At 35.1% G+C, this 16408-nt stretch overlaps 1 protein-coding gene across 2 annotated transcripts in view; it reads left to right on the top strand.

The window, feature by feature from the left end:
- The window catches only part of LOC125074156, an 88320-nt gene extending 73360 nt beyond the window's left edge, over positions 1-14960 (top strand). For both annotated transcript variants that reach the window (XM_047685397.1, XM_047685396.1), the window contains exons 12-20: positions 275-353; positions 1545-1673; positions 6805-6930; positions 10948-11053; positions 11345-11413; positions 11883-11971; positions 12750-12814; positions 13714-13826; positions 14815-14960. In XM_047685397.1, coding sequence (XP_047541353.1) covers positions 275-353; positions 1545-1673; positions 6805-6930; positions 10948-11053; positions 11345-11413; positions 11883-11971; positions 12750-12814; positions 13714-13826; positions 14815-14934 — 896 coding nt within the window. In that variant the 3' untranslated portion in view covers positions 14935-14960. The remainder of the gene's footprint in view (positions 1-274; positions 354-1544; positions 1674-6804; positions 6931-10947; positions 11054-11344; positions 11414-11882; positions 11972-12749; positions 12815-13713; positions 13827-14814) is intronic.
- Positions 14961-16408: the final 1448 nt, after the last annotated feature.

A 16408-nucleotide genomic window follows, 5' to 3' on the forward strand; every position in this document is an offset into this window, starting at 1 on the left:
TACGACAAGCATATAATCACCAGCTCAATTTGTTGACCATGAAGTTCTGGTCAAGGTAGGAGACAACCCTCACGATATATTATAGTCATCATAGTATATCATTCTTCAGTGGTCGGCAATCGATACTCGTGGGGAGAATCCAACTGCAGGACAGAACTTTACGTGCTAACCAAGACACTTAAGTGCGAACATCCATCAACTAACCAAGCTAACTATCAACTCCATATGTATCTTTTCATTTCTCTAACGTGACTGTATTGTTTTTTTTTTTCAGATTTGGATGAATGTTCGTCTTCTGATCTGAACGACTGCCACGAGCTGGCCGTCTGCACGAACATGTGGGGATCGTTCTCGTGAGTTTCATTCATGTTATAGAAGTTAGCAATGGCCATATCAAGTTATAATTCAATCGGGTGCATAAAAACTTTTTAAGAAAGACTTGTTTTATTAGTCTTATAATAAACTATTTAGCCCAGACAAACATGTTATAAATTCTTGGTTTTATTTGTTTTGAAATGAGATTAAAATTACTATGAAAATCAAATAAAAAATGACTACACCATACACCTTTAAAGTCTACTTTCCCCATTCCATAAATAACAAATCATCATCAGTGTAAACTTTTCAGTTCTTCCTTGATATCTAAGCATCTTCTATGACACTGACAATATCAGATTATAAATTATACATTGTTCAATTTTAGAAGGCCAAGACCAACCTCCTAAAAAATTTTCTGATGAAGAGACACAGGAACATCCTCAGAGTTAATTGTCTTGATTCTACCAGGAAATAAGCTTCCTTCTTCTTTAAACACACAAAATTGTTCTTTAGATTCCTCTCTTATTCCACAACTTCCATTCCACAGATCTCTGCTTCTTCATTATCCAAACACAGAATTTCATCTCTTTTTTTATCTTCATTTTTTTCTAGCAAGTCGGAACTCTCTCTTTCCCTCGGAACTTCTTTTTGTATTTCATTTTCCGTATCTTTCTCTGCTGGTGGTTGATGAATTTGTGCTGCTCTTTATTGTTTCAACAATTGCATCGCCGCGTAAATGTTTCTGGTTAACTTTTATATTATCTCAATTTTCCACCTCACCCTCTTCGTTTTCTTTGACATTTTGAATGCTTCGAAGTTACCCAAATTTTGCCGTGTTTTGACCAAGTTTAAGTTTATCAGTATTTATTGGTAATAAAGGCACCCAAAATCAAATATTTATTGTTAAATATGAAGAATAAACATTAACAAACAAATACAATCCATTCAAGTAGCAAGGGAAAACGGGGGTAAATTGGAAATAAATCTGCCGCACCTATTTTTTTATCATAGACTTGTAAACATATTATTGGTCGTTCCATTTTACGCATTCAAGGAGGAAAAATTACAAAAAAAAAAACTTAGAAAAAAATTATTAAACAGTCTGTTTCAATCTATTCAAAGTTGCACCGAAATTCAAAGCTACCTGAAATTACTGTAATTTTTGTATTCTGTACGAGAAATAAATGTTATAAAACCGAACGATAAAAACGAATCGTCGTCCGCAGCTGCGCGTGCCCCGACACCACGCTGGACGCGGGCGGCGCGCGGGCCGGGCGCGCGTGTCGCGCGTGCGGCGCGCAGCACTGCAGCGAGCGCGGCCTGTGCCGCTACGCGCACGGGCAGCCCTACTGCACGTGAGTAACCGCCCCTCGGCCCCCTTGTTATTTATTTATTTATTAGGGAAACATACAGCATATCGTATATTACAACTTAATATAATCATCATATTTTAACACTTATGCCAGTTAAGTTTCCACTACTGTTTTAACAGGGAAGTGGACTAATATTGATGTTACATAAAATATAACTAATTATGACAAAGTAAAATTTTAACGTAATATGGTTATGGTTAATTACTAATAAGTATTTTTTACAAGATTATGAAATTTACTTAAACTATTTTTAAACAGATCAATGTGGTTGTATTTTCTATTATAACTATTACAAGATCTTAGATAAAAGAATTTTTGAAATAATTAGTTTCACAAATAGGTATTGAAAAAGTATCCTGAGAGCGAGCGTTAAAACGAGGACACTTAAATAAAATCTTACTGAGCAGATATGGAGAATCAATTAAATTATTTAATATTTTGTAAAGAAACATTTGGTCTCTTTGTTCTCTACGTTCTTCGAGTGGCAAAAAGACAGAGTCAGGAAAAATAAATTTGTATCGCAACCTCCTGATAAATTTGTTTTGTATATTTTCAATTAAGTTGACATATTTTGCATATTGTGGATTCCAAACAGTTGACGCATACTCTAAATGTGATCTAACGAAAGCATTGTACAAAATTACAAAGGTATGAATATTTTTAAAATCAGCCCCTTGCCTATCTTTCGGCAATCCAAGCATTTTATACGACTTCATCACTATTTTCTCAATATGCTTATCGAATATGAGTTTGTTGTCTAGTTGTACCCCAAGGTCTCTCACCTCGGTTACCCTTTTTAATTTAGTATTAAATATGGAATAGTCAAAAATTATTTGTTCTTTTTTTCTCGAAAATGTAATTACACAACACTTGTCAACATAAAGCTGCAAATTATTAGCAATGCAATATTGTCCTAATTTATTTAAATCCTCTTGTAAATGAAAACAGTCTTGATTATTTTTTATTATTTTAAAAATTTTAGTGTCATCAGCGTATAATAAAACTTGAGAATTTTTGAAACAATTAGTTACGTCATTAATAAAAATGTTAAAAAGTAAAGGGCCAAGGTGAGAACCTTGAGGCACACCCGATGTCACCGGAATAAAACTAGACGTATATCCTTTAATAGCAACGGCTTGAGATCTTTCGCGGAGATAAGATGTAAGCCAACGTAGAAGGTCACCATGTATACCGATGTTGTTAAGTTTTTGTAATAACAAATTGTGCGATATCTTATCAAATGCTTTCGAGTAATCAGTGTATATGACATCTACCTGGAAACCAGCTTCCATAGCACTCAATACTGTATGCAAGAACTCACAGAGATTGGACTCAGTGGATCGCTTATTAATAAAACCATGTTGGTTACAGGTAAGTAGAGGCCTTAATAATGGAAATATCGTATCATAGACATTCTTTTCAAAAAGTTTTGGAATAACTGACAATTTAGAAATACCGCGATAGTTTTTTATATCGTTTTTATTTCCAGACTTATAAATCGGCGTAATTAAAGATTTTTTCCAAATAGTTGGTAATAATCCGTTGTCCAATGATTTTTTGAAAAGCATTGTTAAAGGCACACATAACACTTTACTGCAGTTTTTTAAGAAAATGGTATGTATTCCATCTGGACCATAGCCCTTGGATGTATCTATGTTCGATAAATATCGTTCCACTTTTTTGTCAACAATCTCGATAGAGCTGATGATGGTCTGATTTGCGCTATAATGTATAATGCTCCATTGTTTGATTTCCACTATTATCCTCAAAAACTGAATATATGAAAATAAGAATTAAACATATTTGCTATATCGTGTCCATTGTGTCCATTGTATCCAACCTGAGAGTTAAATTTTACATTACATCAGGTACAGATGTATAACCTTTTTTAGTCTTTATGTAGGACCAAAACTGTTTTGAGCTAAAACGAATATTATATTCTCTGCTCGTTCCAAAAACTCATTATAACACGTTCCTTCTAAGTTTTTTGATTGTAGTCGTAATTCAGAGAACTTGTTATAATCGCTTTGTTGGCCATAAATTTTCCATTTTTTGTGGAATTTTAATTTTTTATTAATTAATTTTATCAAGGGTCGCGTAAACCAGCGTGGATATTTATTGCTCTCATTTATACAATTAGACGGGACAAATGTCTCTACAATGTGATTTACGATAAGATAGAACGTATCAACTACCTGACTAATATCTTTGTTTTTAAATTCGTGTTGCCAATTAACTTTTGCTAATTCAAAATTAATTTTATCATAATCAGCGCTGTGAAAGCGACGTACAACACGAATAGCTGAATTTAAATTTCGCTCAATGGTATTCATATCAACTTCAATACAAAGGGAAGGATGATGTTCATCCTCAGGTTCTGATAAAGGGTCCACACGAGATATGTTACAATTCAGATTTGAAAGTACTAAGTCTAAGAGCCTGTTATTTAAGTTAAGAACATAATTTAATTGTTGTAATCCGGTAAAATTCATAAAAACAAATATTTGATGTACAAGGAGACATTCCGAGGGATTTAAAATATAAATTGAATTATTATTATTTAATGACCAAACTATATCACCAAACTATACCAAACTATAGCATCTCGTATATTAAAATCGCCTGTAATAATTATATCATCTTGTGAATTTTCTATAATCAAATCAGATATAAATTCAAAAAAATTAAGCTGTGAATCCGTTTGAGAATTATTCCGTGGAAAGTAACAACAAAAAAAATGCAGAATTTTCCTAATAATACCGCGTTTAGTTATAATTTTTATATGAGTGACTTCAGCACTAGAAAAATTAGGCAACTGAACATTTCTTACATCAACATCAATTTCGCGGCGGACCGCTATCAGAGTACCACCTCCCTTTGTCATTTCTAACTGCTCGAAATCACGGTCGTTACGATAAACATTATATCGAGCATTAAATAATTCACTTTCAAAGATTCCAGGTAAAAGCCAAGTTTCTGTTAGACAAATAATGTCGTAATCGCAATTAAGCACGTTTTTATTGATTAGTTTTAGTCCGTAAACCTCGGACGTTTTGATAAAAAATATTTAAGAACAAGTTGAATACTTAAAACACAAATAATAATTGTATATATTACATATCTGTAATAAAAAAACCTTCATACTTTCTATTTCTAATAAGTCATAAATAAATGATTCCCGCAATGAACGCTGCTCAGATAAAACGAAAACAATAAAGTAATAACTAAAAAAGTCATGAAAATGGACATTAACTAAAAAAGTGAAGTTACGAAAAAATACTAACAAAATAAAATTAGACACTTGAAACTTATGTTTTAAATAAAACAATTTCGCACTTATACGATTTTTTTTAAACAATCTTCAGAAGTGATGTGCAGGACAGGCGAGCTTTCTGTGCGTCTAACCATAATCGTGCAGTTACGTACCCAACAAAACAAATAACCCTTTTCCTTTGACTTTCGCTTTGCCTCATTGAATAAACTTTTATTGCGAGTAGAAAGGCGATCATTAACGTAAATTTGATTTTGCATTCCTGAAAATCCTATATCGCAAGCTCAAGACAAAAAATCGTCTTTTTTGTAACGAGCTTGCATTTTTAAAATAATTGGTTTAGGCCTGATGTCATTGGAATCATTCTTAGTCGCTACTCTTGTGATAAAGTCTATGTCAGTAAGCGGGTCCAAAGGGAAATTGCAATTATCAGCGAGCACCTTTATTAACTGTATAAGGTTTTCGCCTTTCTTTTGGGGAACTCCACTAATTTGGATATTTGAACGTCGAACCCATTGTTCGTTCTTGTAATGGCTATCTTTTAAATCTTTCATAGAATTCTTTAGCTCATTTAACTCCAATTCGATGTTATGTATTCTTGTAACTTCTTTGTCAAAATTATTAACTTGGTCCATGACCATATCAATTGATGATTCAACGAGCTTAATTTTTTTTGTCCATTCGTTTACAGTTTCGGTAACTTTTTTAAACTCATTGGTTATAAAACTTTTAAATGATTCAATAGATGAATTTAAATGAGTGAAACGTTCATCAAAGTGGTCTATTATAGATTTAGTATTCAAGTTCGAATAGGGCTGTGCAAGATCAAAATTGGTTTCGTTGGCGACATTAGGAGTAATGGGACTTATGTTATTATTTTTTTTTGGCCTGTTTACAACTTGGACATTTCCATTTAGCTTTATTCATTGGTAGAATCTTTTTAAAGTCTGCAAGCGAAATTCCCACGCAGCCATGATGATATATATTTAAGCAAGCAGTACATTTAATAGATTCTTCAACTTTCAATAAGCATGAGCAATGTTTACACTCCATTCTATTCGCTTTTAAATAAATGTAGGTAAGCTTTAAAGAGTTAACACAACGTATTCAATTTACCATGCTCTTCGATAAAAGCTCGCGCCCAAAAAGTCGTAAGCGCCTCGTATACCGCGTACTTACGCGTTCTCTTCAAATAGTATGCACTTCAATGTAATTACTGTGATTGTTTTAGTATTTTAAATGTTTTTATTATACTGTGTCTTTGTATATTATTAAAAACAAAGACAAATATACTTTAATACTTATTAAACAACATGAAATAAAAAAGTCACTTCCAATAACACTTTTATAAGGAATTAGGGATTATTTTATATAGCACAAACGATATAGCTTGTTTAGCTATACCCGTTTGTTTGTTATATAGTGTTTACTACGTATCCCGGCTTCAAATTCTTCCCCTGACCTAGGTGCCCCCGTTTAGTTATTGGTGTTTTTTATAGTATTGCGGTCGTGCCCCATCGGACCATAAATATTAAACGATAGACAATATTTTTTTTTTATTTTTTATATAAAAAAGTTTTTACAAAAACATAAGTTCTCGCCAAGCTGGTATGCTTAACGGCGAGACGCGGACGTTATTACATAAAAAAATAATAATAATACAGTATTCACTTCCCATATACATTTGTTTAAATATCAGAATGGCGACATTTTTTATGTACACGAGCACCGTAATCCATAAACCATATCTCAATAGTAGTTGAACGATGTCGAGATTATTTGGGACGGTCCAAACTTGAACCTAAAATAATAGTAAGATTAACCGTGAACATCCACCCGCAGCTGTTCGTCCGGCTACTACGGGTCCACGTGTGAGATGGACGGCGAGGTGATCGGAGTGGCGGTGGGGGCTTCCCTGTTGGCGTTGGTGGTCATAGTGATCACGCTGGCGGCGCTGATATCTTGGAGGTGAGTCTTAGTTTATTTTTAGACTCTAATGAAACAAGTTCGCCTTTCATCGAATATAATTAATTATATAATATTCTTAACTAGTTTTCGTCCGCGGCAATGCTTGCGTTTTAGAGGTTGGTTGTCAGGTATTATTCAAATAACTATTTTTTATAAATTATAAGCTATGTGTTATTCGGATGTATAAGCTATATTATTGTAAAGTTTCATTAAAATCCATTCAGTAGTTTTTGCGTGGAAGAGTAACAAACATCCATACATACAGACTTCCGTCTTTATAATATTAGTAAAGTTTAGACTTAAATTAAATTTTCTAACTTACTTAAATGTTACTTTGATACGCCTATAACAAAAACGAAGGCCTCCATTATGAAGTCGAGTATATATTGTCAAAAGTACCAAGATTTCTTTCAAGTAAAACAATAATTAAATTAATAGTTGGTATTTCTCGAAATGGTGTTAAGTCTTAGACAAATCGACATCTGAAACTAATTAAAATTTAATCTTAATTCCCATTGGTCGGCCGCGCTAACGCAACAAGCCAATCAGCGTTCAAATATTTATTTGTCTCCATTCGTCTGTGTCTAGTTAAGTAATACAACTAGGAACGAATTGTACATTCATATGGGATTACAAATGTCGGTCTGGTCTCTAGCGGCCCCTATCTGTCCCCGTTCCTCCCGGCGCGCGCGTACGGGCGGCGCCGCGCGGCGCGCCCCGCCGAGTGCGTCCCGCTGCGTGACGTCAGCCGGGGCGCTGGTCGGGGCTCGCTCGCAGAAGGAGCGTAGTCATTTTCAGAGCCTCCCGTTCTATTCGCTCTCTGAGTGCCGGCGACGAGTAATTAACAGTAGTAACAAGTGTGAAACGGTTCTTATTTGTACTATCGAGCGATGACGTCATGTGTCAGGTGACGTAGTCGACGAGCGAGATTAGCGCCATCTACGCGTCATGCAAAGATTGTTAATGGAATTTCGCTATTTAGATAGAACTCTAAGCGGTGTGTAACGTGTTCTGTTTCGAGTGCTTCTATGTTTTAATTATTATGTCGGTTAAAACGCCATAGCTAATCACGCCATAATCGTTACAGTAATCTGTGATCGTAGCGATAAGTTTTGCTTCCTCTTAAAATTATGACTAGTGCTGTATTAATGTTATTATTTAATTTAATTGTATTTTTATTTTTAAGTTTTTGTAAATAAATATTTTAAATTTATATGTTTTGTTCTATGAGGGCTGTCATCGTCATTCGCCTGCTATATGTTGTATGTTGCTGCTTTTGTTGTTTCTAGTGTCTGCTTCATAGTTACATCTCATTGCTTACGTCATCGAATTCGACGCAACCATCCGCAACCCTGTGCACATCCCTTTATGCGTCCGCCTTTCGTTATTATACTAGTTACCGTTTGCAATTAATTAATTTACTGATTTTAATGCCGAAATTAATGCCATCAGAGAAAGCAGATATTTCGTAAGAAGGTGAATATTAAATAAACGTACATAGCTACAAAAAGATATATAAAAACAATCTAAATAATATATACAGTACTTAAATTAATACTTGTACATATCGATGTATACAGTATATCAAGATTATGATAAAATTTAAATTAAAATGAAATGACTTGCTTATACACGAGTTGTGGTAATCAAGTTCAAGAAATTTGGCAAAAACATACAGACAAATTCAGTTACAAACAATTTTTTTTAAAGACTCACTATAATATCCTTACTCTATACAAAGAATTCAATGTTGCTTCCACGATTGAAAATTCCTTGGTGACTCTCCGAAATAAACCAGTACAGCATCGCTTTCTTGATCACCTGGACGCTGTCATGATGGGTTCCCTGTGCTGGGACTTCTTGTGGTTATTTTTGAGATATGGGGTGGGTGCGAGAACGTTGGAGTTTCTTCACGGATTGGGCGTCGTCGTGCTGCAAGTTCCAGTTATTCTCATCGAGTTTGAGCATACGGAAAATGGTAGCAACAGCTCTTGGACGTGAAAAAAAAACTAGTCACTGGTGTGCCCGATCTGGAAAATAGCAGCATATTCAAGATTCATGATGTCACGGATAACGAAAAAGAATATTAAAAATGGTCTTTTTACTCGAAAAATACCACGATGTGTTTTCGTTAAAAATTAAACTGTGGCAGATTCAGAACCGAATAAGGTTGCATGTTTTTCTCGAGAATGAGATAAATTGTAAACACAAAAATGACTGAAAATTCAACGGTGCTTGAAAAGTGTAATCTTCAGGTTGGATCACGTGTTCTACTCACATTGTTTTGGTATGTGACTAACTGTGATCTGGTGTAGCAAGGCAAACGTTGTGGTCAGATTCAAGGATTAACACCGAAAAAGAAATCTTCAAGGAACTGAACGAACTGAAGCTGCCAGCTAGAATCAACACGAAGAACTATTAAAATCGAAAAAAAAAAATCTATTTCTGAAAAATATTTATAAAAAAAAAGAAAAAATATAAGGCAAATAATACGTATAAAAAAAGTAAAAATATATATATATAAATAAAAAAAAAAACAGGAGAACTTCTGAAACCGAATAGATGTTTCTAAAAAAAAACGAAATATAAAAAAAAAAGTAAAAATAGACAAATGTATATCGATATGGATTATAAAAAAGAAAAAAAAAAGAAAAACTACAATAGTAGTTAGTATAAAAGAAGTGTTTGTACTATTTTGCTTGTTGGGCGTGGTCCAGATCCAGCACTGGGATTGATGGTGTGCATTGTGCTGACGACGCTACCTCTACAGTCACTTGTATAAATTCTCATTACCTCCATTCGTGACAAGAGGACATGTTAATTTTTTTCCAGATCATCAGACATTACGCAGTCACGATTTTTACAGTAAGTATTTTTACTTTCTACATAATTAATGCTTTTTAAAAAAATTTTGATGTAAATAAATGATTGTAGAAAATACCATATAGAGGATGAATCAACAGTCAAAACTAAACGGAGGTCTCCGTTCCGTCCGTCCGGACAAGAGGCAAAATTATGTCAGAATCGAAAAATAATTTTACGTAGGTGAGTTGCAAAAGGCATATTATAGACATTAAACAAAAACGAGGACTCAAAACTGAATCAGAGTTGTGTCTTAAAATATGTTACCACTACGACTACGACTACTACGGTTACGACTTGGAAACCTTCAAGAAAAGAGCGTACTCATTCCTTAATGGCCGCCAACGCACCTATATTGTTGCAGATTTTTATAGGTGGTCACTTTCCATCAGGTGAGCCTCCTACTCATAACATATTCTTCCGTCAAACAGCAACTCTTAGTATTGTCGTGTTTAAAGGATGTGTGAGAGTGCACAAGGGACATAACTTCTTAGTTCCCAAGGTTGATGTCGAATGCAAGGAACGGTGAGTATTCCTTAGAGCGCCAATATCTATCAGCGGTGGTGGTTAAGTTCCATCACATTGCTAGTCCTAAAAGAAAAAAAAAATCTTAAATTTGCATCTATATAAAATTTGATTTATCTTTTCTTTTCTGAGTTTAAATGTTTATTTGTTTTTTGAAGTCTGTTATTTATGATGTCAGAAAATTTGTTAATTCATTGTTTCTTAATTTAATGTTCTTTAAATAGCGATTTCAGTTCACTCAAACATGGATCACCTCGTAGTGGAGCGGCCCCTTCGCGGGAATTATATATTCGTCATTTATTCCAAATTATGTCTTTGTCCCACTTGCAGTGGAGTGTTTCAACAACTTGGAGTGCTAGTGCACAAATCTTTATTAAAAGTATAACCCAACTTTATTAAAGGTATTACCAGTCGTTCCATTGCCGCCATTGGTGACTGGAGAGCTGGATCTGGGATCGAAGAATGTTTTACGGATTCCAAAATTTCCAATCCTTTGGTAACTGGATCTGGGATTGAGGAAGGTTTTTCAGATTACAATTTTATCCATTCCTTTTATCCGGATTTGTCCGAAGAAGTGTAATGATAGGCACATAAATTATGATATATTTTAATTTGTAATTTTTCCGTCAGCCGCAAGTGGTCACGCGATCAGATGGCTGGTGTGGGGTCCCCAGTGTTCAACTACATGGCAGCGAATACGGTGAAGACTCCGCCGGTGGGTCAACCGCCATACCAGGTGAGATACACTAGACAGGATGAATGAGGATGGAATAGAAATCAAAATCAAGATTTATCCGAATATTTAAGCCATTTTAATGACGAACTTTTTCATTACTACTGTATTGTAGTACCTTACTTACTGTTTAGAAGGTATATTATTCAAAACAATGCAATGGTTCCTGGTAAAAGCCTACTTGAATAAGGTATATTTTGATTTTGATTGAATGCGCCTTGAATGATATAGTGATTCCATATAGTTTTATTATGATTGCTGAAAAGTTTTACCAACAATTGTTTATAATTCCAGGTAACTTTGGAAGAGAGAATGCGATGGGCGCAAATAGCTGAGGCCATGACGCAAGCGAGCCATTATGCGGTGAGAATATTGTTTCTAAGTTTTGGACGAACTTTTTGGATGATAGCTGGGTCTTTTTATAGTTTTATAATATGATGGCACAGTTCCAAAAGAGATTAGCTTTATACACACAATTTGCACATGTTAAATTCTGTAGTGTTTGTCTCGATTAAAATTGTTTATCATCTGTCTTTTTGTACAAGATACATACAGTCGAAAGGAAGGAAACCTGAAGTGCCAGTTAAAGTTATTTTTTTTTTTTACTTAAAATCTAATTTTCCAAAAAGATAATATGTATCTAGTACCTCATATTAGTATTAGTGATGGAATTCCATACCCTCTTGACTCCTCACCATCATCACCCACCAGTAGGACATTCACACACTGTTACAAATATATATTTGTTATTTATGTCAAATGATATACTTGACAGTTTTCCTACGTTAATATCCACGAATTGTATTTAATACTTTAAATTATATTTTTCCAGCAAGCTGATCACACGCAAACAATGGCGACTCGTCCCTCCTCAGCCATGTTTGGAGGGTACCCGCCACTGCCCCCCGTGCCTCTACCGAGGTAGGTTGGAGATCGTAATTAGACAATTTCTGTTTTAGTATTGATTGCTTCTAAAAGATAAACTCTGAAGCACAGCTAATCATAGATTTGTATATATTATTAAATTCAATTGTTTGTTTGTTTGTACTCAAGAAATTTTTTTGATTATCATCATATACAGACTGTATCAGTCCACTGCTGGACATAGGTCTCCCCCAAGGCGGGCAACTGAGCCCAATCTTCTGCCCTTCTCATCCTCATCAACTAAAACTCTCCACTCTAGAACCTTCTAGGCCCCAACGGTTATCGGTTCTTTTCGCAATCGCATAAAACAAGCGGTACTAAAACTAGATCGCTTGCGCATACTACCGTGTCAGCTCATCCCGAGACATACTGATCCGCTTTGAATTAATCTTTTTGCATTAGATAGCCTCAGAATAGATAAATATAGATATTGATGATGATGTCGTCCCGATTCTCTTCCGCCTCATGCGGGTCTAGTGGCTAAAGGATATTACAACACTAATGACTTATTAGTTGATTGCACACCTTGGGAAGGAAATGATCGCCTCCAGGCTGTTTCAAATAACTAAAATATAATTATCATTGTACATGCAAAATGGTTAAAAAACAAAATATATCCCGCTGAGTTTCTTTCGCCGGTTCTTCTCAGGTCCGAGGTGCCAAATTCCGAACCGGTGGTAGATTTTTGACAATCAATAAGCAAGTGCAAACACTTCTATATTGAATAAAGATTTTTAACTTTGACATGAATTCGTAATATTTCCTCGGGTTTCAGAATGGGCGTGCACGGCGGCCACCTCAGCGCCCCCCGCGCCCCCGCCGCGCACCACTCCCTCTACGGTAACGCATCGCTCGTCGCTTTGCCTCTTAACAAATACCTATCCGACAAACGTTGCTAAGAAACGACACCTGGAATCATAAACCTCTGAGGTCCTTTCTTCAATTCCAATGGCTTTAGATTTTTGGTAACGTGCGAAATTCGACAAATATTTGGGAGATGCCACTTGGTGGAAGATCCTTGTGCAAGCCCGTCTGGGTAGTTACCAACCCATATTACGGTAATACTCGGTATCGTTGTGTTCCGGTTTGAAGGGTAAGTAAGCCAGTGTAACTACAGGCACAGGGGACATGACATCTTAGCTCCCATAGTTGGATACGCATAGGCGATGTTATTAGTGGTTAATATTTCTACCATCAGATGGTCCATTTGCCAGTCAGCCTACCTATTTTATATATTTATATTATAAGGCCATCAGTGAAAGCACAGCGAAAAATCTAATCTCACTTTCGCCCTCGTAACTTATAAAGTATTACAATTACAATATAATTTATGACGGCACGGCGTGCCAAGTTTCACGGTCATTTAAAAACTGGTTAAGCCGTGAAATCCCGGCAACGCGCGTCCACTGTTTACGACACGCAAGTTATTGGGAGTACTTAAATTTTACTATTTATAGTAATGACGAGGAGACGTTTATTTTTGTAATGTCGAACTTAAAATAACGGCTAAATCGAAATTCATAAAACTTGTCGCCGAAGATGCAGTGCGTTTCGGAGAAGGATTATTAGTATATTTATATATATTTGGGCATTGGAGTAACGTGGTGGAATAAACTTACCATCACCGAACACGAGATAAATAAAAGCACAAATTAAGCATATGATGTCATCGGTTAAGATGTTCTAACCACTGGGCCGTCTCGGCCGTATATAGCAGTATAATATGTTTTCTTGACCAGGTTACACGAACCACATGGCGACCGACTCGACCAGCTCCGAGGCGTCGAGTCACGTGCAGGACCGCGCCGACCTGCTGGTGCCGAGGCCGAAGTCCCGAGCGAGGAGTATGCATGTAGGTTTAGGGCCGGAAGAATTGAGCATCTATATATATAATAAAATTGGAGTGTGTGTTTGTAGTATTAAAATAACAGCATTTATACTAAATGCACAAATACCATAAAAACTTTTTGTCTGTCTGTCTGTTTGTTCCTGCTAATCTCTGGAACGGCTGGACCGATTCTGACAAAAATTTCATTGACAGAAAGCTGATGTAATAAGGAGTAACTTAGACTACAACAATCCATTTTTTTGTTAAATTCAAACGCACAAGAAGTCGCGGGCACGGCTAATTTTAAAATACTTTTCTAAAGACTAACAGGTTTCCCATCTCACCTTACTCTTATCTCCTACCTCGCTTTCATACTTCTCGTATGTAAATGCATTTATTTACACACACACACACACACACACTTGTTCATTATAATGTGTCCTGCACAGTCGGCTAGTTCATCTTATGAATGGCTTTCGTGTCCCAAATAGGTCAGGAAGACAATATCGGACAAAACCCGAACCATAATTATCAAAAAATATTACAAATTACCACTGATCGATAAATTGCTCTTCTTCCTGTATATTCTTGGTGTAGATTATTTACTAGTAATAGTAAAAGTAACTCAATCTAGCTTCTAGTCCTAGTCTAGTCTATTTGTCCGTCGGTCTGTCACTCTTTCAAGGCACAACCACTGACCCTAAATTTGCTTGAACATCAAGGAATCATTTTCAGTACAAGCTTAATTCATACTTACTTTTTATATCGAATACATATACTACTTTTTGAAATGATAGACTTCTTATGGGAGGGTAAACCGTGTCGTTACGTAACGCGTTACGGCGCCAGTCTGTCCGGCTTTCCTTTCCTTTCTTACGAATGTTGAACTTAGATCCGTCGGTCGTCCCGAGACGCACGCGCTTATTTTTATTCCTAAAACTCACCAACGCCCACTAACACGCGGACGAAAACTACTATTTTATGAAAATAATAATTGAAAAACATTTTCCAGAATCAAACCGGTATATACTACGACGTCGAATATGAGAACGCTGAACCGATATACGGAACCAAAGGGATACCGCTGTCCACGTACACAGTGAGCCGCGGGCCCCCCTACTACAGGTCATAATATATGATTCAACGGACAACGAATTTATAAATCAACATATACTATATAAAAAACTTTTATTAGTTATTTAAATGTAAAAATTAATTAGGTTTTTGTTTTATATACAATTGTAGCATAATATTTTAATATAGTGTTATATGCTATGTATTATAAAAGACTGTGTCTAGTTATATCACTTATTTAAATCGACAAATCGATTCGTTTTGTACATTATACAGTCACTATTATACAAAAATGAAGTTTAAACAATAGTACATATTTATTAAATTGTATAATATACATGAATTAATTTTGTAATAGAAAGTATAATGTGTTGTTATATATTAAATTCGAATACATAAAATTGATTTAAATTTTACATGACGCTAAAACTACTCGACTAAAACTCGATTATTTATAACGAATATCGATTAATAATCACGAAGGCGTCTTTTGTGAAGTTAGTTCAAGTTCAAATGTATTGTCAAGATTAAAATTAGGGGTAAAGGTTTGTGTAGGTACAATTAATCACAATTCTACCGCCAAACAGCAATTCTTAGTATTGTTGAAGAGTTAGTAACTGCAGCCACAAGGGACATACAATCTTAGTTCCCAAATAGTGGTGCGTTGGTGTTCTAATGGCTGAGGGTGACCGTACCATCACGTGCCCCATGTACCAATTTATATATAATATACAAACGAATTGATATTTGTAGTTGCTATATTATATAGCGGGTTAAAAACATCGATTTATCTCTTTCCCTCATCATAAAACTTGATCGTTGGAAAGAGACAACTATATTGTAACTGTACAACGTTAAATCTATTGCGTCCAATATTTTCTAACTTAAAGTATTAAAGATTAAATGTATTTTTCTACGAAATGTAATTTGTATATTTTTGTAATATTTATTGACGTTTGAACAACGAATGTATCTCCTATACAAGATCAATAGATTTATTATAAATATAAATAATGTATTTAATAAACAAGTATTTTTATATAGTTATCTGTAATCCGTTCCAATCAAGGGAAGATAAAAGCCGACAAACAACATTTGACCTTGAATCGACGCGACGTCATTGGTCGAGAGTTCGAATAAACTCTATGATATTCACTATGGATTTGTGGAAATATGACTTTATGAACGTTAAAATTAAATTGGATATCGTTTATAGAAACTCTATAATAATATTGATTATTAATAAGAAAAAATCTAGCCATTATTAGCAAGCTAGTGATTCAGGATCGAGGCAAACTACAGCGCCATCTCTTGGCAGCAATCGGGACCACACCGGGCAGTGCAAATGGAGTCTATACTCGCCTCCTTGATTGGAATCGGTTACAGATTTAGCCGAAGAGTTTGATCTCAGGATCGACCAATGTGTTTTGAATATTTGCTTTAAATGGTTTATTTATCGCAAATTTATACATGACATCGAAACTGCCACCCAAATAGGTGGGATAACTTATATTATATGAAGTAAATTTATA

Source organism: Vanessa atalanta, chromosome 27 (genome assembly GCF_905147765.1).
Source record: "Vanessa atalanta chromosome 27, ilVanAtal1.2, whole genome shotgun sequence".
In the NCBI taxonomy this organism is placed as follows: domain Eukaryota; kingdom Metazoa; phylum Arthropoda; class Insecta; order Lepidoptera; family Nymphalidae; genus Vanessa; species Vanessa atalanta.